The sequence below is a fragment of the Equus przewalskii genome, unplaced genomic scaffold, assembly GCF_037783145.1.
Source record: "Equus przewalskii isolate Varuska unplaced genomic scaffold, EquPr2 ChrUn-13, whole genome shotgun sequence".
Taxonomy (NCBI): Eukaryota; Metazoa; Chordata; class Mammalia; order Perissodactyla; family Equidae; genus Equus; species Equus przewalskii.
The window spans coordinates 2,611,035-2,634,458 of record NW_027228750.1 but is presented as its reverse complement, the minus strand read 5'-3'; the positions used below and the strand labels follow the sequence as shown (position 1 = coordinate 2,634,458).

The 23,424-nt window shown below is 36.8% G+C and overlaps 1 protein-coding gene across 10 annotated transcripts in view; it reads left to right on the top strand.

Annotated features, from left to right (window-relative positions):
• MAN1A2 (mannosidase alpha class 1A member 2) overlaps nt 1–23,424 on the top strand; it is a 209,398-nt gene that overhangs the window by 52,288 nt on the left and 133,686 nt on the right. For all 10 annotated transcript variants that reach the window (XM_070608060.1, XM_070608065.1, XM_070608062.1 and 7 more), the window contains exon 3: nt 8,372–8,468. In XM_070608060.1, the coding sequence (XP_070464161.1) occupies nt 8,372–8,468 (97 nt within the window). The remainder of the gene's footprint in view (nt 1–8,371; nt 8,469–23,424) is intronic.

Genomic DNA, 23,424 nt, shown 5'->3' with positions numbered 1-23,424 from the left:
TGGAAAAATATCTGTTCATATCATCTGTCCATTTTTTGATCAGGTTGTTTGTTTTTTCTTGTTGAGTTGTGTGAGTTCTTATATATTTTGGCTGTTAACCCCTTATTGGATATATGATTTGCAAATATTTTCTCCCAACTTGTAGGTTGTCTTTTCACTTTGTTGATGGTTTTCTTTGCTATGCAGAAGCCTTTTAATTTGATGTAGTTCCATTTGTTCATTTTTTCTTTTGTTTCTCTTGCCTGAGGAGCCATATTCAGAAAGATACTGCTAAGACTGATGTCAAAGAGTGTACGTCCATGTTTTCTTCTAGAAGTTTTATGATTTCAGGCCTTACATTCAAGTCTTTAATCCATTTGGAGGTAATTTTTGCATGTAGTGTAAGATAATGGTCTACTTTCATTCTTTTGCATGTGGCTGTGCAGTTTTCCCCAGACCATTTGTTGAAGAGACTTTCTCCATTGTGTTTCTGGCTCCTTTGTTGAAGATTAGCTGTCCACAGATATGTAGGTTTTTTCTGGGCTTTCAGTTCTACGATTCCATTAATCTGTGTGTCTGTTTTTCTGCCAGTACTGTTCTGTTTTGATTACTATAGCTTTGTAGTATATTTTGAAGCCAGGGAGCATAGTACCTCCAGCTTTGTTTGTTCTTTTTTCTCAGGATAGCTTTGGCTATTCAGGGTCTTTTGTTATTCCATATAAATTTTAGGATTCTTTGTTTTATTTCTGTGAAAAATGTCATTGGTATTCTGATTGAGATTGCATTGAATCTGTAGATTGCTTTAGGTAATGTGAACATTTTGACTATGTTAATTCTTCTAACCCATGGCCACAGAACATCTTTCCATTTTTTGTGTCTTTGGCTTCTTTCAACAATGTTTTATAGGTTTCAGTGTATGGGTTTTTCATCTCTTTGGTTAAATTTATTCATATTTTATTCTTATTGTTATATAAATGGGAAGATATTCTTGATTTCTCTTTCTGCTAGTTCATTGTTAGTATATAGAAATGCAACTGACTTTTGTATGTGGATTTTATACCCCACAACTTTACTATATTTGTTAATTATTTCTGATAGTTGTTTTTGGGGATTCTTTAGGATTTTCTATGTAAAAATTGTGTCATCCACAAATAGTGACAGTTTTACTTTTTCCTTTCCAATTTGGATACCTGTTATTTCTCTTTCTTATCTAATTGCTCTGGCTAGGACTTCCAATATTATGTTGATTAAGAGTGATGAGAGTGGGCCTCCTTGTCTTGTTCCTGTTCTTAGAGGGATAGCTTTCAGTTTTTCACTGTGGAATATGATGTAGCTGTGGGTTTGTTGTATATGGCCTTTTTATGTTAAGGTACTTTCTTTCTCTACCCATTTTATTAAGAATTTTTATCATAAATGGATGTTGAATCTTGTCATATGTTTTCTCTGCATCTGTTGAGATGATCAGGTGATTTTTATTCTTCATTTCATTAACGTGGTGTATCATATTGATTGATTTGTGGATGTTGAAGCATTCCTGTGTCCTGGAATAAATCCAACTCCATCATGGTATGATCCTTTCAATGTATTGTTGTATTCAATTTGCTGCTATTTTGTTGAGGATTTTTGCGTCTGTGTTCATTAGTGATATTAGCCTGTAATTTTCCTTTTTTTCTGTTGTCCTTGTCTGGTTTTGGTATCAGGGTAATGTTCGCCTCATAGAATGAGTTAGGAAGCATCCCATCCTCTTCAGTTTTTTGGAAGAGTCTGTGAAAGATAGGTGTTAAAGTATCTTTGAATGTTTGGTAGAACTCATCAGAGAAGTTGTCTGGTCTTGGATCTTTGTTTTCTGGGAGGTTTTTGATTACTGTTTCAATCTTTTTAATAGTGATTGTTCTATTCAGAGTCTCTATTTCTTATTGATTCAGTTTTGAGAGGTTATAATTCTAGGAATTTATCCACTTCTGGGTTATCCAATTTGTTGGTGTATAGCTTTTCACGGTATTCTCTTATAATCCTTTGTATTGCTGTGGCATTTGTTGTAATTTCTCCTCTTGCATTTCTGATTTTATTTGAGCCTTCTCTCTTTTTTTCGTAGTTTTTGTTTAGCTTTTCAAAGAACCAGCTCTTAGATTCATTCATCTTTTCTATTGTCTGTTTAGTCTCTATCTCATTTATTTCTGTTCTGATTTTTACTATTTCCTTCCTTCTACTGAATTTGGCCTTCATTTGTTCTTCTTTTTCTAGTTTTTTTTTTTTGGTGTAGTATTAGATTGTTTGAAATTTTTCTTGTTTCTTGAGGCCTGTATTGCTATAATCTTCCTTCTTAGTACCAGTTTTGCTGCATCCCATAGATTTTGACATGTTGTGATTTCATTTTCATTTGTCTCCAGGTACTTTTTGATTTTTTTGATCCAGTAGTTGTTCAGTAGCATATTGTTTAGTCTCCACATATTTGTGACTTTCCCAGCTTTCTTCTTACAGTTGATTTCTAGTTTCATACCATTGTGGTGGAAAAGCTACTTGATATAATTTCATTTTAAATTTATTGAGACTTGTTTTGTTTCCCAACATATGGTCTATCTTTCAGACTATTCCATGTATTCTTGAGAAGAATGTATTCTGTTGCTTTTGGATGGAATGCTCTATAGATATCTATTAGGTACATCTGTTCTAGTGTTTAATTTAAGGCCAGTGTTTCCTTGTTGACTCTCTGTTGGATGATCTATCCATTGATGTTAGTGGGGTATTAAAGTCCCCTACTGTTATTGTGTTGCTGTCAATTTCTCCCTTTAGATTGGTTAATAGTTGCTTTATGTACTTAGGTGCTCCTAATAAATGTTATGTCTTCTTGATGGATTGTCCTCTTTCTCGTTATGTAATGTCCATTTTTGTCTCCTGTTACCCTTTTTGCTTAAAGTCTATTTGTCTGATATAAGTGTAGCCACACCCACTTTCTTTTGGTTGCCATTTGCTTAGAGTATTATTTTCCATCCCTTCATTTTGAGCTTACGTTTGTCTTTAGAGCTGAGATGTGTCTTCTGGAGGCAGCATATTATTGGGTCTTGTTTTTTAATCTGTCTAGCCACTTTGTATCTTTTTATTGGTGAATTTAATCCATTTACATTTTGGATGATTATTGATATATGAGGGCTTAATACTGCCATTTTATCTTTTGTTTCCATTGTTTCTTTTTCCTTGTGTTTCTGTCTGCCATTTCAGTTTGGTGGTTTTCTGTGATGTGTTTCCCAGTTTCCTCTTTTTTTATGTTTCATGACTCTGCTCTGAATTTTTGTTTTGTGGTTACCATGAAGTTTATATAAAAGATCTTACAGATGAGAGAGTCCTTTTTCTGCTGATAGCATCTTATCTCCATTAGCCTATGCAGGTTCCATCCTTTTCCCCGTCTATGTTTTTGTTGTCACAAATTATTCCTTTTTGTATTGTGAGCTTATTACCAAATTGAAGTGGTTATAGTTATTTTTAATGCCTTCTTTCCCTTTAGACTTTATGTTATAATTAGGTTTTTACTAACCTATTGTGATACTCTGTTGCAATTTTCTGATTCTGTCTATTTGTCCTCTTGCTTAAGCTTTGTAAACCTTTGCCTTTTTGTTTCAGGTAGGAGGGCTCCTTTCAAGATTTCTCATAAGGCAGATCTAGTGGCAGTGAACTCCCTCAGCTTTTGTTTGTGTGGGAAAGCCTTTATTTTGCCTTCATATATGAAAGATAACTGCTGGATAGAGTGTTCTTGGCTGACAATTTTTATCTTTTAATATTTAGAATATATCATTCCACTCTCTCTTGGTCTGTAGTGTTTCTGGTGAGAAATTGCTGATAGCCAAATGGGGGTTCCTTTGTAAGTTGTTATTTTCTTTTCTCTGGCTACCTTTAATATCCATTCTTTGTCATTGACTTTTGACAGATTTAATATAATGTGTCTTGGAGAAGGTCTTTTTGCATTGAGATAATTAGGTGTTCTGGTACCTTCATGTACTTGTATATTCAGTTTCTTCCCCAGGTTTGGGAACTTCTGAGCTTTTACTTCTTTAAATAAACTCTATGCCCCCTTCTCCCTCTCTTCTGCCTCTGAGATACCTGTTATTCTTATATTATCTTTCCTAATTGAGTTGGATATATATATATATATATATATATATATATATTTTTTTTTTTGATGACGAAGATTCGCCCTGAGCTAACATCCATGCCAACCTCCTCTATTTTGTATGTGGGTTGCCACCACAGCATGGCTGACGAGTGGAGTAGGTCTGCACCAGGATCTGAACCTGCAAACCCAGGCTGCTGAAGCAGAGTGCACAGAACTTTAACCTCTCGGCCACAGGGCTGGCCCCATTGAGTTGGGTATTTCTTGTAGAATTTCTCCCATTTTTAAACCTAAGTCTCTTTCCTCTTCCACATAGTTCATTTCTAGATTCCTATCTTTGAGCTCTCTACTTCTCTCTTCCATGTGGTCTGCTCTGTTTCCAGTGCTTTCTGCTTTATTCTTCAACTCATTTATTCTGTTCTTCAACTCCAGAATTTCTGTTTCCTTCTTTTTTAGAGTTTTAATCTCCTTGGTGAAGTAGATTAAACTGTTCATTCTTTCATTATTTTATTCCTGAGCTCTTTGAACTGGCTTTTTGAGTTTTCTTATAACCTGTTGAATCTCTTCATGACAGCTATTTCGAATTCTCTTTCAGTTAGATTGTGATCTTCCATGACTTCAAGTTTGGTTTCTGGAGAATCGTCATTTTCTTTTTGTGATACTGTGTTACTGTAGTTTTTCATGGTACTTGATGAGTTGTTTCTCTGCCAGTGCATTTGTGATAGTACTCATCTTTCTTATTTGTGTAAGACGTTGTGTACTTTGATTCAGAGCTGCTGCTTTTTGTATTTGAGAGCCTCCGCTTTCTACCCTCCGCTGCCTTTGCCAGAGGTGTCATCAGTGCCCTTGTTGTGCTGCTTGTGCCTCCAAGGTTGCTGGTGCCTTGCTTCTTATGATGTTGCTGCAGCCGTGGGTGTCACCATTGGGGTTACTAGGCTGGCCAGCACCTCTATTCATTCTGGGTTCACCTGGGTTGCAGGTTCCCCCACTGCAGCTGGGGGAGAGGGAGAGTTGGGTTGGAGCTGGGGTCAAGGTCACCTCCACCAAGACTGAGTTTGTTGTGTCTGCAGGCGCTTCTGCCATGGGAGGGGGAACTGAAGTTGTGGGCAATGCTGCAGCTGGAGAACTGGGATCCTGGGTTCTGTTGTTGCTGTCTCTCCATTGACTTGGGTGCTACTGCTGTGTGTGCCACTTATGTTGCTGCTCCTGAGTTTTCTCGGGGCTCTGGCGCTACCACTGCCAGGGGTGCTGAGTTCACGGATGTCACTTCTGCTGCCAGGTAGGCTGAGGTTGTGGGCAACACCACTGCTTCCATGGGGGGATGTAGATACCTGAGTTGTGAGCACTACTGGGATTCCTGCAGCTTTTGGTCTTGGGTGCTGGTGCTGTTCCTGAAACTTCAGGTCACAGGCAACGCTGTTGCTGCCAGGGGCCCAGTGTCTTGTACGCAGTCCCTGCTGCTGGAAGGGCTGGTTTTGGAGGTGCCACCACTGAGGGAGGGGGAGAGGCTGAGTTGCAAGTGCCCTTGTGGTTCCTGCACTCTCTGGTCTTAGGTGCTGGTACGATTCCTGGAAACTTAGGTCATGGACACCACCGCTGCTGCTGGAGGTATCGGAGTCTTGGATGCAGCCACCACCTCTGGGAGGGCTGGGATCAAAGGCACCATGACTGGGGGAGGGGGCTGGGTCACAGGTATCATCACTGTTCCCAGAGCCTCTGGCCTTGGGTACTGCCGCTTGAGCCTCTGGTTGCAGGCATGTCTACAGTTTCTGGAGTCTTTGGTCTCTGGAGCTGCCACCACTGCTCCCCTGGTTCCACCACCTCCAGGAGGTGTAGTCCATCCACCTTCAGATGCATAGATGTAGGGGTCTCTCAGGGGTTCTGGTGTGCTGTGCAAAGAGTCCTTTGTTGGTCAGTGGATATCCTACTGGCTATAACTTAGAGGGGAAAGAAAAGGGAGCAACTCGCTACACCGTAATGCTTACACCGCTCCCCAACTTTGTTCTTTTTAAAAATTGTTTTGGCTGTTCTAGGACCTTTGCCATTTTAGAATTAGCTTTCCTGTGAAAATAAAAGGTTGGTAGGATTTTGATTGGGATTTCATTGAATCTGTAGATGAATTGGGAAGAATTGTCATTTTAACAATATTCCATCTTCCATTCCATGAACATGTTATGTCTTTCCGCTTATTTAGGTTTTCTTTAATTTCTCTCAGCAGTGTTTTGTAGTTCTTAGTACATAGTTCTTTCACATTCTCTGTTATATTTATTCCTAAGTATTTTATGTTTTTTGATGCTATTGTAACTGGAATTGTTTTTTAATCTCCATTTCTGCTGTTCATTTCTAGGATATAGAAATATATTTGATTTTAGTTTGCAGAACTTGTATTCTTTTCCTTTACTGAAGTCATTTATTGGTTCTAGTGGCTTTTTTTGATTGCTTAGGATTTTCCTTCTACATAGTCAAATCCTCTGAATGGAGGTAGTCTTCTTTTTTCCTTTCTGATTTTTATGCTTTTTATTTCTTTTTCTTGCTTATTGCACTGGCTAGGACTTTTAGTACGTTGTTGAAAAGGAGTGCTGAGAATGGACATACTTGATTTATTCTCAGCTTTAGGGATTAAGCATTTAGTCCTTTACCGTTCATATTATGTTAGCTGTAGGTTTTTTGAAGATGCGCTTTAGTAGGCTGAGGATGTTTCCTTGTAGTTATAATTTACTGAATTTTAACCATGAAAGGAGATTGAATTTTGTCAAATGCTTTGTTTAGGTCTGTAAAGATGATTGTATATTTTTTTTCCTTTATTCTGTTAACATGGTGAATTATATTGATTTTTTTGTGTGTGTGTGAGGAAGATTGGCTCTGAGCTAACATCTGTGCCTGTCTTTCTTTATTTTGTATGTGGGACACCGCCTCAGCATGGCTTGATGAGTGGTGTATAGGTTCATGTCTGGGATCTGAACCTGCGAACTCCAGGCCACCGAAGCAGAGCATGTGAACTTAACCACTACCCCACTGGGCCAGCCCCTATTGATTGGTTTTTGAATGTTAAATTAGTCATATATTCCTGGGTTAAACTGCACTTGCTCATTGTATAGTGTTCTCCCTATATAAGCTAATTTTTGTTAAGGAGTTTTTCATCTGAGTTTTTGAGGTATATTGGTTTTTTGTTTCCTTGTAGTGTCTTTGCCTGGTTTTGATGTGTAAGTTACGTTGGCTGCAAAAAACAGGTTGAGAAATGTCTTAATGAATAGTATACTGTTAAATGAATAGATTTTTGGTACACCACAGTCTACTATTAAATAATTCAGCTGATATATAATTAAATAGTCTGTTATTGTGTAGCTTAGAACTCCTTGGGTTGTAAGAAACTCAGTTCAAATTAGGTGATATAAAAATATTTATTAACTTAGTGGCTCTAAACTAGGGCTTCAAGCTTTGCTGAATCCACGTCTGAAGATGTTTTTGTCAGTAACATGCATCTGTCTCTGTCTCTTTCCTTTGGTTATTTAGTTTCTCCATGTTGGGAGTTAGCCCCCATCAGCTCCAGGATTGTATGTTAGGAAGACCTTGAGATTGTAAAATGAGAGAGTCCCTGTGTCTCCTAGTATCTATAACAATATGCGTAAAAAGACTTGATTGCCTCTGCTTGAATCACACGTGCCCAATCATTTTGTCTAGATCAGGGGTGTGCACACTACAACTTGCAGGCCAAATTCTGCATGCTGCCTATTTTTTAAGATAAAGTTCAATTGGAACACAGCCTTGCCCATTTGTTTATGCATTGTCTAGGGCTGTTTTAGCAGAAAACAACCAAGTTAAATAGTTGCTATACAGGCTATAAGGACTGCAAAGCCTAAAATATTTACTTTACGATAAGAGTTTGCTGGTCTTTGGTCTAAGGGTAAGGGGTTTTTAAGCCAGGCTTTGTTAATTGGTGTGAAATGAAAGGCGCTTGATTGACAGCTCTATCATAACCACATTGAGGGAGGGGGAACTGTTTCCAAAAGGATTGCAGCTCCTAAAAAGAAAGAATGCCAGACAGACACCTTTCTCCCCAATAAAAACAGCTTGTCTGTTACACTCAATTTTTTCTTCTGTTGTGTAGATTAAGGTTGAACGTGGTTACGTGTGTTTTCATACTGATACAGATGTTAATAGAATAATATACTGATGTAGGAGATATAGGAGAATGTGTAAGGATACGGTAATAGAATCTCTCAATTACATAAATATAACCATCTGTGAATAACGTATATTGATAGATTATAATTTTTCCTTTCTCAGATGATGAAACATGCCTGGGATAATTATAGGATATATGGATGGGGACATAATGAACTCAGACCTATTGCAAGGAAAGGACACTCCACTAATATATTTGGTAAGTTTACTTTTTCTAATTACTATTTACATTTTCTACCTCCATTTTAAAAATAGAACCTAACTCTTTAAGTACTTTCTAAAACCTGAGTATTTCTGTGGAACTGTAATTTGAAGCAACATGTATTTTTTTTGTAAGTTTCAGTCAAGGTGTAGTTACAGTTGCTTTGGAATACACAGATATGTGGTAGATTATCTATTTACATACAGATGCTGTAGTCATTTATCTGAGTATTTTGAAGCTTTTTCTGCATTTTTTTTCTTTAATATCAGGGAGGGTAGGTACCTATTTGTAATTTCTTTTTCTTCGACATAATACTAACTCTGATACTCACATTATAGAGGAGGAGGGGAAGAATAGTAGTGCTATGTATATTAAAAAAAGTAACATGCCCAAGGTGATTTGGTTGGTAAATTGAGTGAGTTATGTTGTACATTCAAAGTTACAAGGGAAAAATTAGCAATGTGAGTGTGGATGCAGGTCCGGGGAAGAACTGTTGAACGTGAGTTCTCTCTCTCTGCCTCTCCTGAGTTCAGTCCACTTGTTAAACTTGTCAGTTTAAAAGAGTAAGTTACTTAATTAACTTAGCTAATAACTTCTACTTAACCCAAAGATAAGTCTTGAGAATTACCAGGCTGTTCTTTATAGTCATTTCTCTCCCCCATTTTAAATGCTGCTTGTGATGTATATCTTTAAAGTAACTATAGGTGAAGGCAAGAAAATATTAATGGGGTAAGAAAGCACGTGTACTAGTCATATGTAATACAGTTGTCTTTACTAATTGTAATGCACAACTATAGTAGTCCAAATAACAGCATTTTTCTTTGTGACTCTGTGGAAAAATTTTTCTAGTGCTATGATTTCTTTAATAATTTGTTTTTTGCTTGGTTGTTTTCTGTCAAAAAAGAAAATGACTGAAAAGATCATTTCTCCTGGGTTTGAGAGTTGGTGGAATGCAGGAATAATGGAAAAAATTTTCCTTTAGGTAATCAAAGACACCAAAGATCTCATAATAAGACATTCAATTTAGTAGGTGTCACTTAATGAAATAAAGTTCATTTCCTCAGCAGAGGTTGCAGATTGGGAAGTTCCCATTGTTTGTGGATGCCACAGTATGAGAGATTAGTGCAGTAAGAGACATTATACATAATAATTAAGTAAAATTAGACCCTCTCTTCAAGTAACTTATCCCTCTGCATAAACTCAGTGTTAAACCATGAGCCCTTTTAAAGGATTGGAATATAAATATGTAAAGAATTGGATGTTAATTTTCCGCTTCATTTTTAACCTTATTTCTCAGAACATCTAATGGATTAACATTTATCAAATAGATACTGGTCCAAGGCAAGGTAGTAGATAAATAACATACGTTATTTCATTTAATCATTGCAATAACCGTGTAAGGAAAGATTGTTTGCTGAATTTAAATCTTGAAGATAAAGGAGCTTTCAGGTAACTTGTAAAATTTCATTCCTTGTAAGTCAACATAAATCTTTATTTTAGTGAGCAAAAGGGATGTTTCTTTCTTACATAATTTTGTTAAAATCCTAATGGAGAAGTTTTGACTTAATGTTTTTTCTTTTTAAAAATAATAGCATTTATTTTTTTCATAAAACGTATTTTTTAATGAAACATGGTTTTAATTTGTGGTGAATTTGTCAGACTTCTTCAAAAGTGAACTTTGTAGATCGCTGTTTGATGAGGTTGGTAAATGATGACTGGGGCCTGGCAGGCTCAGATGGTTGTCAGGTGAGCTTGTCTGCTGGTCATTAGGAGCACTTAAGCTGATTGACTGGGTTGACTGAGAGTTATTTGTGAGAAAATGGAGATTAAAGGAGGTTAGAGTTGGAAAGGGAAACTTTACAAAATGAGCCCATTCATTCTGAGTTAAAGGGGGACAGAAGCAAGACTTTGCTGGCTTTGGTCTTCCATTTCAAAGGGATCTTCGTGTAAATGAATAGCAATTGAGTATATTCCAAAAAAACGGTTTACTTTCTTTGCTGCCAATCTGGCGTGTGGTCAGTTATTTGCTTTAGAGATTCTATAATTGGGTTTGTAGTAAGACTCTGTTTTCCTTTAGAACAACAGTCATATACATGTTAATAGTAACAGCATGAACAGTATTTATATAGTGCATACAGCTGTGGACTGAACAGTGTCACCCCGCACAAATCCATGTGTTGATGCTCTAACCCCCAATGGGACCTGTATTTGGAGATAGAGCCTTTAGGAGATAATTAAGGTCAAATGAGGTCATAAGTGCTTGGCCCGGATCAGATAGGATTGGAGCCCTTAAAAGAAGAGGAAGAGGGGCTGGCTGGGTGGCGCATTGGTTAAGTGCGCATGTTCCACTTCAGCAGCCCCGGGGTTCGCTGGCTCAGATCCCAGGTGCAGACATGGCACCACTTGGCAAGCCATGCTGTGGTAGGTGTCCCACATATAAAGTAGAGGAAGATGGGCATGGATGTTAGCTCAGGGCCACTCTTCCTCAGCAAAAGGAGGAGGATTGGCAGCAGACTTTAGTTCAGGGCTAATCTTCCTCAAAAAAAAAAAGAAGAGTAAGAGACACCTAAGCTCTCTCTCCCCATGCGCATGCACCAAGAAAAGGCTGTGTGAAGATAGAGAGAAGGTGGACATCTACAAACCAAGAAGAAGGCCCTCACTAAAAACTGGAACCTTGAGTTTGGACTTCTAGCCTTCAGAACTGTGAGAAAATAAATCTCTGTTGTTTAATTCTTGTAGTCTATGGTATTTTGTTAGGGCAGCCTGAGCAGACTAATAAATGTACTATATGGCAAGGACTGATGTAAGCGATTTATGTGAATGAACTTATTTAGTATCCACAACAGTCCTGTGAGGCGCAGGTACTATTACTATTGTTCCCATTCTACAGATGAGGAAACTGAAGCATAGTTACGGTTTACTAACTCACCCAAGGTCATACAGCTAGAAAATAATGGAACTAGGATTTGACTCCAAGCAGTCTAATGCTGAGGTCCATGCTTCTAACTGCTGTTTTATATTGCTTAAGTAAACTTTAAAGATAGAAAAAAACTAATACCAGCACATGGGAAAAATCCACTGTGAGTAGAAAAGTATAGTGAAATGGTAGAAAAAGTGATAATGCAGTCTGCAGAATTTTCAGTAATAAACTAGGTACTTATATCTTTTATTAAAATTTTTGAGTGGTTGCAATTTTTTTCCAGTCAAATAAGCTAAGTAGGAATGGCTCCTTTAATGTTTATTTTGTCTTATGTTTTTAGATATGAAGTTAGTTTATTAAAGGATTAGTAAACAAAGTTTAAGACTTTGTTTCCTACTTTGTTTCTTTTCTTCATCTCATATTCTTGCTAGTGAGAATGATTTTGGATTTTTTAAAAAAATTATTTTTTACCTTTTTGTTTAAATAGGAGTCTAGGAGAGAAGTAGTAGTTCTGAGTGTCTCATTTGACCTCCCAAATTCAATATGCCTTTACAGAATCAGAATCTTAGAGTTGAAAGGAACTTTAAAAGTCTAGCCTCTCTGTTATTGTTGGAATATAGAGGCAGATATTGAACCTTTACTTGCAGTATTCTAGATTATAAGGAAAACAACCTAAAACATGTCCTTTTCCTTTTCTTAACCTTAATTATTAAAAAATTATTTTATATGATAACTGAAGTCGGTATTCCTCTGACTTCTATCTAGTTAGCCCTTGGCGTCAGAGGGTTCTTCATGTCCAGATAACAGAAAATCCATTTCAAAATGGCTTAAACTAAAAGATAAATTTAATCAGCTCACTGAAGTCCTCGAATAGATATGATTCCAGCTAGGCTTTTTCCTTTATCTCTTTCCTCTGATTTCCTCTATGTGTTGATGTCTTCAGGATGGCTTCTTAGCAGGATGACTGCAGCAACTCAAAGCTTCCTGTCTTCATACGACAACGTCTGTAGAAAAGAGAACTCTGTAGAGAAGAGAGCACTTTGTTTTCTTAGAAACCACATTGTTTCTTGTTGTCTCTCATTGAGTCTTGTGCCCATCCTTGAACCAAATACTCTACCCTGAAGGATGGGGTATATTTGTTTGGTTTTGCCTAGTTTGAGCTCACCCCCGGGAACTTTTGAGTGGGGAGAGGGAAATGTTGTACTGATTTTTCCAACAGTGATTAATACAATGAATTCTTTTTACTTATTCTGGAGAACTGAAAGAATTTTTTTAGGGATAGATTTTTTTTGCATTTAAAAGAAATAATTTTGGTTTGGAAAAAGAGTATTATTGGATTTTGTAGTGTTTTTTGAAGTGTTCCTTTTGTTTTCTCTGTGTGTGTGTGAGATATGTGTGTAAATTATTTTTGTTATTTCTAACTTGGTTATGATTTCTTATATTTTGTTGAAGATTTTCATGTTCATATTAGGGAGGGATATTGTTTTGTATTTTTCTTGTACTGTTTTTGTCTTGTATTGGTATCAGCTTGATATTGGCCTTATAAAATGAATTTGGAAGTGTTTTCTGCTCTTCAGTTTTCTAATAGAGGTTGTTTAATATTGATTTTATTTTTAACTCAAGTGTTTGATATAATTCACCAGTGAAACCATCTGTCCCTGGAGCTTTTTTTCCAGGGAGGTTTTTAAACTACAAATTTATTTTTTCTAGTCATAAGGACCATTCAGTTTATCTGTTTCATCTTGAGTGAGTTTTGGTAGTTGGTGGCTTTGAGGAATTGGTCTATTTCGTCTAAGTTGTCTACATTATGTTTGTAGAGTGGTTTGAAGTACTGCCTTGTTATCTTTTGAATGTCTGTGGCCACTGTAGTGATAATCCCCTTTCATTCCTAGTATTGGTAATTTATCTTTCCTCTTTTATTCTTTGTCAGTCCTGCTACAAGTTTATCAATTTTATCGGTCTTTTCAAAGAGACAGCTTTTGGTTTCATTGCTCTTCTTTATATTTTCTTTATGTTTTCAGTTTCTCTCATTTCTGCTCTTTATTATTTCCTTTCTTCTACATGATTTGGGTTGATTTTCTTCTTGCTTTTCTAGTTTCTTGAAGTAGAAGCTTAGATTATAGATTTGAGATCCTCTTTTCCAATGTAATCATTTAGTGCTATAAATTTCCTGGTATGTGCTGCTTTAGCTGCATCTCAAAGATTTTGATATGTTGTGTTTTCATTTTCATTAAATTCAATATGTCTGAAAACTTCCATTAAGTTAAATTCTAAATGTTTAGGAATTTTTCTTTTATTTTTCTGTCATTGATTACTAGTTTAATTCCGTTATGATCAGAGAATAGACTTTGTATGATTTCAATTCTTTTAAATTAAGATTTACTCTATGACTCAGAATATGGTCTGTCTTCTTGAATGTTCTGTTTTTGCTTGGAACGAATGTTTATGTCATTGTTATTGGAGATAGAATGTTCTGTTGATGTCACTTAGATCCCATTGATTAATTAGGTTGTTCAGGCTTCCTCTATTCTTATTGATTTTCTGGCTGGTAGTTCTTTCAATTACTGAGAGAGGGGTATTCAAGTCCCCAGTTGTAATTTTGGATTTGTTTCGTCTTTCTGTTCGGTCAGTTTTTGCTTCCTGTATTTTGAGGTAAACTCTTGTTAGGTGATTACATATTTGGGATTGTTATGGCTTCTTGGTAGCACCACCAAAGCCCTAATACCAAAACCAGACAACAATATTACAAGGAAAGGAAACTATAGACCAGGTCTAATGTCCTTCATGAACATAGACACAAAAATCTTTAACCAGATCTTGGTAAATTTAATTCAGCAGTACGTAAAAAGAATTATACTTCATGACTAAGTGAGGTTTATCCTGGGAATGCATGGTTGGTTTAACATTTGGAAATTAGTCAATGTAATTGAAGTTATTTAGGAAATAAAAGAGAAAAAACATGTGATCATCTCAGTAGATGCAGAAAAAGCATTTAACAACACTCAACATCCATTCATGATAAAAACTCTCAGCAAACTTGGATTAGAAGAGAACTTTCTCAACCTGATTAAGGATATTAACACACATACACACACACACCCCAAAACAAAACAAATAGAAAAAAATCCCCACATACTTGCTGTTGAAAGACTAGACACTTTCCCCTAAGATTGTGAATTAGGCAAGGATGTCTTTTCTCTCCTACTTCTGTGTACATTGTACATGAGATCCTAGCCAGTGCACTAAAGCAAGAAAAAGACAAAAAGAAGTGCAAATATTAGAAATGAGGAAGTACAACTCTCTTTACTTGTAGTCAACATGATTGTTCTTGAAGAAAAGCCTAGGGAATCAACCAAACAGTAGTAAGAAAGTACTAGAGTGAGTGAACAAATTTACTAAGAGTGTAGGCTACAGGTTCAATACACTGAGTAATATTTCTTTTTTTTTTCCTGCTTTTTCTCCCCAAATCCCCCCAGTACATAGTTGTATATTTTAGTTGTGGGTCAGTAATATTTCTATATGCTGGAAAATAAGTAGTTATAAATGCAACTTAAAAATAGTATCATTTGCAATAGCATAAAAATATGAACTGTATGTGGATGAATTTAACAAAATATGTGCAAAACCTATACTCTGAAAACTGTGATTATTGAGAGATTTAAAAGGACTTAAATAAATGGAGAGATATGCCATGTTCATGAGTCAGAATACTCAATATTGTTGAGATGTCAGTTCTCTTGAAATTGATATTTAGATATTAGATATCCCAATAAAAATGACTTTTTCATATGAATTGATAGGCTGATTATAAAATCTGTGTGAGAGCACAAAGCATGTGCAATAGTGAAAATAATTTTTAAAAAAGAAGAACAAAGTTGAAGGATTTACACTACCTGACTTGAAGGTTTACTGTAAAGCTGCAGTAATGGGGACAGTATGGTTTTAGCATAAAGATAGACATAGGAATCAGTGGAAAAGAGTAGGAATAGAACTGCACATACATGGTTAATTGATTTACAACAAAGGTGCTGAGGTAATTCAATGGGTAAAAGGATAGTCTTTCCAACAAATGGTGATAGATTATCTATACATGTTTGTGTAGAAAAATAATGAACCTTGACTCGTTTTTCAATGTTGTACACAAAAATTAACTTGAAATGGATCATAGATTTAAACATAAAAACTAAACGTATAAAACTTCCAGTAGAAAGCATTTGAGAAAATCCGTGACTTTGTAAGCAAAGTGTTTTTAGAATACAGAAAGAATAAACCATAAAAGAAAAAAATTGGTAAATTGAACTTCATGAAAATTAAAAACTTCTGCTCTCCAAAAGACATTAAGAAAATGAAAAGGCAAGCCACAGACTTGGGGAAAATGTTTCTGATACATATATAAGGATGTATTCAAAGTATATGAATAATTCCTCACCAAAGAAGGTCTATGAATAGCCAGTGAGCACATCAGTCGTGAGGGAAATTAAAATTCAAACCACAATGCAATATCCTACACACCCATAAGGATGTCTAAAATTAAAAAGACCGAGCATACCAAGTATTGACAGGGTGGTAGAATAACTACAACTCTCATACGCTGCTGCTGGCAGTAAAAAATGGTACACTCTGGAGAGCAGGTTGTCAGTCTCTCATAAAGTTAAACATAAGCTTATCATTACAGCCGAGCAGGTCCACTCCTAAGTATTTTCATGATGCTCACAAATGAGATCAAATAATAATTTTGTTTTTCTTGCTAAGGTAGGTTTTTGTATCAATGGATGCAGAATTCATAAATCGAATTTTAAGCTGTCTTTTCCAGTGTTCTATAAAAGTTTAAGTAGGAGTTATCATCCTTAAAATTAGAGTTTATTTTATGAAACTTCCAGAGTATGGTACTTTTTTAAATAGTGGGTAGCTCTTTGAAAACTTCTCAGTTTCCTCTGTTTCTTGGTCTGTTTGTTTAGACTTTCTGTTTCTGCTTTCGTAAGTCAAAATAATATCTATTTTCTTAGGAAATCAGTTCCATTCATATTTTCAAGTTTATTGGGAAGATATGACTAAAATGAGCTTTTTCTAGTTTTTGTGATTTCCTCTGTGTCTGTCTGTTGATGCATTCTCATTTCTTATTTGGTGTTTTTGTATTCCCATAAGTGCTTTTTAAAAATAAGTTAGTGGTGGATTTATTGTATAGTTCTTTTCATAGAACTATCTCTTGAAGTTATTATTTTAACGCTTTTCTTCATTTCTTTTGTTTTAATTGAATTAATGATAGGTTACAATCTTGTGAAATTTCAGTTGTACATTAATGTTTGTCATTCGTGTTGTAGGTGCACGACTTCACCCTTTGTGCCCACCCCCCACCCCACCTTTCCCCTGGTATCCACTAAACTGTTCTTAGTCCATAATTTTAAATTCCTCATATGAGTGGAGTCATACACAGATTATCCTTCTCTCGCTGGCTTATTTCACTTAACATAATTCCCTCAAGGTCCATCCATGTTATTGCAAATGGAGTGATTTTGTTCTGTTTTGCAGCTGAGTAGTATTCCATTGTATATATACCACATCTTCTTTATCCATTCGTCTGTTGCTGGGCACTTAGATTTCTTCCATGTCTTGGCTATTGTAAATAATGCTGCAATGAACATTGGGGTACATAGGACTTTTGGGATTGCTGACTTCAACTCTCTGGATAAATACCCAGTAGTGGGATGGCTGGACCTTATGGTAGTTCTATTTTTAATTTTTTGAGAAATCTCCATACTGTTTTCCATAGTGGCTGCACCAGTTTGCATTCCCACCAGCAGTGTATGAGGGATCCTTTTTCTCCACAACCTCTCCAACATTTGTTACTATTAGTTTTAGATATTTTTGTCATTCTAATGGGTGTAAGGTAATATCTTAGTGTAGTTTTTTTTTTTTTTAAAGATTTTATTTTTTCCTTTTTCTCCCCAAAGCCCCCCGGTACATAGTTGTGTATTCTTCGTTGTGGGTTCCTCTAGTTGTGGCATGCGGGACGCTGCCTCAGCGTGGTCTGACGAGCAGTGCCATGTCCGCGCCCAGGATTCGAACCAACGAAACACTGGGCCGCCTGCAGCGGAGCGCGCGAACCTAACCACTCGGCCACGGGGCCAGCCCCTATCTTAGTGTAGTTTTGATTTGCATTTCCCTGATGATCAGTGATGATGAGCATCTTTTCATGTGCCTCTTGGCCATCAGTATATCTTCTTTGGAGAAATGTCTGTTCATGTCTCCAGTCCATTTTTTGATTGGGTTGTTTGATTTTTTGTTGTTGAGTTGTGAGAGTTCTTTATATATTCTGGATATTAAGCCTTTGTCAGATATGTGACTTGCAAATATTTTTTCCCAGGTAGTGGGTTGTTTTTTTGTTTCAATCCTGTTTTCATTTGCCTTGAAGAAGCTCTTTAATCTGATGAAGTCCCATTAGTTTATTCTTTCTATTGTTTCCCTTCTCTGAGAAGGCATGGTGTCCGAAAAGATCCTTTTAATACTGATGTCAAAGAGTGTACTGCCTACGTTTTCTTCCAGAAGCCTTATGGTTTCAGGTCTCACCTTTAGGTCTTTGATCCATTTTGAGTTTATTTTGGTGAATGGTGAAAAAGAATGGTCACTTTTCATTCTTTTACATGTGGCTTTCCTGTTTTACTGGCACCATTTGTTGAAAAGACTTTCGTTTCTCCATTGTATGCCCTCAGCTCCCTTGTCGAAAATAAGCTGTCCATAGATGTGTGGTTTTATTTCTGGGCTTTCAATTCTGTTCCATTGATCTGTGCACCTGTTTTTGTACCAGTACCATGCTGTTTTGATTACTGTAGCTTTGTAGTATGTTTTGAAGTCAGGGATTGTGATGCCTCACGTGTTGTTCTTTTTTCTCAGGATTGCTTTAGAAATTCGGGGTCTTTTGTTGCCCCATATGAATTTTAGGATTCTTTGTTCTAATTCTGTAAAGAATGTCATTGGGATTCTGATTGGGATGGCGTTGAATCTGTAGATTGCTTTAGGTAGAATGGGCATTTTAACTATGTTTATTCTTCCAATCCATGTACATGGAATGTCTTTCCGTCTCCTTATGTCGTCATCCAATTCTCTCAGAAAGGCCTTGTAATTTTCATTATATAGGTCCTTCACTTCCTTAGTTAAATTTACCCCAAGGTATTTTATTCTTTTTGTTGCGATTGTGAATGGTATTGTGTTCTTGAGTTCTTTTTCTGTTAGTTCGTTACTGGAGTATAGAAATGCTACTGATTTATGCGAATTGATTTTGTACCCTGGAACTTTGCTGTAGTTGTTGATTACTTCTAATAGTTTCCCAATGGATTCTTTGGGGTTTTCTATATATAAGATCATGTCGTCTGCAAACAGCGAGAGTTTCACTTCTTCCCTCCCTAATTTGGATTCCTTTTATTCCTTTTTCTTGCCTGATTGCTCTGGCCAGGACCTCCAGTACTATGTTAAATAAGAGTGGTGATAGAGGGCATCCTTGTCTCGTTCCTGTTTTCAGGGGGATGGTGTTCAGTTTTTGCCCATTGAGTATGATGTTGGCTATGGGTTTGTCATATATGGCTTCTATTATGTTGAGGTAGTTTCCTTCTATGCCCATTTTGTTCAGAGTTTTTATCATAAATGGCTGTTGGATCTTGTCAAATGCCTTCTCTGCATCTATTGAGATGATCGTGTGGTTTTTATTCCTCAGTTTGTTGATGTGGTGTATCACGTTGATTGATTTGCAGATGTTGAACCATCCCTGTGTCCCTGGTATGAATCCCACCTGATCCTGATGTATGATCCTTTTGATGAATTGCTGAATTCTGGTTGCCAAAATTTTGTTTAGAACTTTTGCATCTATGTTCATCAGTGATATTGGCCTCTATTTCTCTTTTTTCGTGGTGTCCTTGTCAGGCTTTGGTATCAGCGTGATGTTGGCCTCATAGAATGTGTTAGGAAGTGTTCCATCTTCCCTAATCTTTTGAAACAGCTTGAAAAGGATAGGTAGTAAATCCTCTCTGAAAGTTTGGTAGAATTCCCCAGGAAAGCCATCTGGTCCTGGGGTTTTATTCTTTGGGATGTTTTTGATTGCTCTTTCAATCTCTTTCCTTGTGATTGGTCTGTTCAAATTGTCTGCCTCTTCTTGAGTGAGCTTTGGGAGATTGTAGGAGTCCAAGAATTTATCCATTTCCTCTAGGTTATCCATTCTGTTGGCATATAGTTTTTTGTAGTGTTCTCTTATAATCTGTTGTATTTCTGCAGAATCTGTTATTTCTCCTCGCTCATTTCTGATTTTGTTTATTTCAGCTTTCTCCCTTTTTTTCTTTGTAAGCCTGGCTAGGGGGTTGTCAATTTTATTTATCTTCTCAAAAAACCAGCTCTTTGTTTCATTGTTCCTTTCTACTGCCTTTTTCATTTCAATAGTATTTATTTCTGCTCTGATTTTTATTATTTCTCTCCTCCTGACTTTGGGCTTCATTTGTTCTTTTTTCTCTAGTTCAGTTAGGTCTGCTTAAGGGTTGCTTATTTGGGATTTTTCTTGTTTGTTAAGATGTGCCTGTATTGCGATGAATTTTCCTCTTAATACAGCTTTTGCTGTATCCCATATGAGTTGGTAGGGCATGCTATCATTTTCATTTGTTTCCAGGTATTTTTTTATTTCTTCTTTAATTTCTTCAATGATCCATTGCTTGTTCAGTAGTGTGTTGTTTAGTCTCCACATCTTTGTGGGTTTCTCAGCTTTTTTCTTGTAATTAATTTCTAGCCTTATAGTATTATGATCGGAGAAGATGCTTGTTATTATTTCAATTTTTTTAAATTTGTAGAGGCTTGCCTTGTTTCCCAACATATGGTCTGTCCTTGAGAATGTTCCATGTGCACTTGAGAAGAATGTGTATTCAGCTCTTTCAGGGTGGAGTGATCTATATATGTCTATTAAGTCCAATTGTTTTAGTTTTTCATTTAGCTCCACTATTTCCTTGTTGATTTTCTGTCTGGATGATCTGTCCATTGATGTGAGTGGGGTGTTGAGGTCCCCTACTGTTATTGTGTTGTTTTTAACATTTTCCTTTAGGTCTGTTAATAGTTGCTTTATGAATCTTGGTGCTCCTGTGTTGGGTGCATAGATGTTTATAAGCGTTATTTCTTCTTGATGAAGTGTCCCTTTGATCATTATATATTGTCCCTCTATGTCTCTCTTTCCCTGTCTTATTTTGAAATCCACTTCTCTGATGTAAGAATTGCAACACCTGCCTTTTTTCCCTTGCTATTAGCTTGAAGTATTGTCCTCCACCCCTTCACCCTGAGCCTGTGTTTGTCCTTGGGGCTGAGGTGTGTTTCTTGGAGGCAACAAATTGTTGGATCTTGTTCTTTAATCCATTATGCCACTTTCTGTCTTTTTATTGGAGAGTTCAATCCCTTCACATTGAGAGTGATTATTGATGCATGTGGACTTAATGCTGTCAATCTGTCGCTCATTATTTTGTTTTCCTGCATTTCTTTTCCTGTGTGCTTTAGCCTACCCATTTAATACTGCAATTTCTTATGCTGGGTTTCTTAGATTTTTCCTTATTTATGATTTGTGACTCTGTTCTGTACTTTATTTTAGTGTCTACCCCGAAGCTTGTATTTAGAATCTCGTGTATAATATAGTCTATTCTCTGGTGGGCTCTTACTTACTTGGCCAATACTGATTTAGACCCTTTGCTCTTCCCCTCCTAAATAATTATTTTCATTTCTTATTCCAACTCGTGTAATGAATTTGTAGTTAGAGTGACAAGATCATCCTTGCTTTGGTGGTTTCCTTACCTTTACCCTAATGCTATAGTTGAATATTTGCTATCCTGTTCTGGTTCTGTCCATCGGTCTCCCTAGTCTGTGTATTGTGACCCCTTTCTCCCTTTTTTCTTTTTTCAGGTATGAGAGCCTTCTTGAGGATTTCTTGTAGTGGAGGGCTTTTAGTTACAAATTCCCTTAACTTTTGTTTGTCTGGAAAAGATTTAATTTCTCCCTCATATTTGAAGGAAATTCTTGCTGGATAGAGTATTCTTGGCTGAAGATTTTTATCTTTTAAAGCTTTGAATATGTCACTCCATTCTCTCCTAACTTGTAAGGTTTCTGTAGAGAAATCTGCTGAAAGTCTGATAGGGGCTCCTTTATAGGTTATTCTCTTCTTTTTTCTTACTTCCCTGAGTATTCTTTCTTTATCTTTCCTTCTTGCCAAGTGTACTACTGTGTGCCTTGCTGTAGGTCTTTTTACATTGACAAATCTAGGAGATCTGAAAGCTTCTTCTATACACATTTCTCTGTCAATCCCTAGATTTGGGAAGTTCTCTTCAATAATTTCGTTAAGCACACTTTCTGCTCCATTTTCCTTTTCTACGTTCTCGGGAATTCCTATGATCCTTAAGTTCTTACTCATTGAATCCACTATCTCTCGGAGATTTTCCTCGTTTTCTTTAATTCTTAGTTCTCTTCCTTCCTCTGTCTGGAGCCATTTGGCCTGTCTATCTTCAATTATGTTAATTTGCTCTTCTGTGGTGTCTACATGGGTATTCAGGGAATCCGTATTCTGTTTTATCTGGGCCATTGTGTTTTTCATCTCTAGTAATTCTGTTTGACTCTTCTTTATGATTTCAATCTCTTTTGTGACGTAACTCCAGAACTCATTGGCTTGTTTCTCTATCTTTCTCTCTACCTCATTGATTTTTTTGATTATAGCTGCTGTGAACTCATTATCACTTAGTTTACCTAATTCCAAGTCCTCAGGACTTAATTCTATGTTTTTATTGTTTTCCTTCTGGTCTGGGGCTTTTATAAATTGCTGGATGGTAGAGGAGCGGTTTTTTCGCATGGTGGTAGAATTCGGTTGCAGTTACAGCCTGTCGCCACTAGATGGGGGTTGAGAGCCGCATGTTCTGAGCTCTGTGCCTTTGGGCAAGATGGCCACAACCAGTAGCTTTGATGGGAGGGAGGGGCTGCTATTCTCCAGTGCCGATCTGGATTCAGATCAGTTCTGTTCTCTGGTCTCCCGAGGCCCTGGGTTTATGGGGTCCCCGCAAACGGAAGCTTTCCCTCGTCAGCGGGTTTCCAGTGAACCAGCGGCAGGAGTCCTCGATGATCCCCCGGTACATGGCCCCTCCCCCTGCTCCTTCCCGGAACCCCGCAGCAGTGATGGCAGACTCTAGCTGGGGGAGCGACCTTCTCTCCTACCCATTCCAGCGCCTCTGAGGCTGTCAGCAACGTTTATGATCTCCACCTTCTTGGTATTGTAGGTCTCTAACATGTTGGCCTTAGATTTATTCTCTGAAATTCAGTTTTTCCAATCCTTTGTTGTATTTTGGAGGGGAGAGAATCCAGGGTCACCTCACCCCGCCATTTTGCTCCCCTTTTCTTTATTTCTAATTCATTAATTTCTGTCTTTAGTTTTTCTGATTCTTCTAGTCTGTTGTTCAAGTTTATCATTCTTTTTCTTACTTCCTTTGTAGAATGTTGTCACTTCAATTATTTTCATTTCTTCTTATTAAATAATATACAATTTCAAGTAGGAGTTTTTCTCTGAGAACTGCTTTAGTTGATTCCTATGTTCTCATAATAAATTTTTATAAGTGTTTTATATATTCTGCAATGTCATGTTTCACTTCTTATCTGACCCACGGGTAGTTTAGACCTTTTAATTTTTTCCAGTTGAAATTTTGAGTTGTCTAGGTAAATACTCATAGTGCCAGCCAGTAATTTCAGTTTTGCCTTTTTGGTCCTTGGGCTTTAGCTCGTTGCATGAACCTCTCCTTGTGGAACTAACCAGAGTGGGTACAAAATAGGTGGGTTCAGGCCTTGTTCCATTCCGGAGTAGTCAGCACTTTAGAGGAATATGCACTTAGAGGACTAAATAAATAACTAGAGAACTGAGAAGCATAACTACCTATAAAAACTGAAATAAGAACAAAAATAGGTATTCTTAAGGATTTAAAATAAACATGATAAATGTTTTGGATGAAATACTGATAAAAAGAGATACATATTCAAGTGATTATT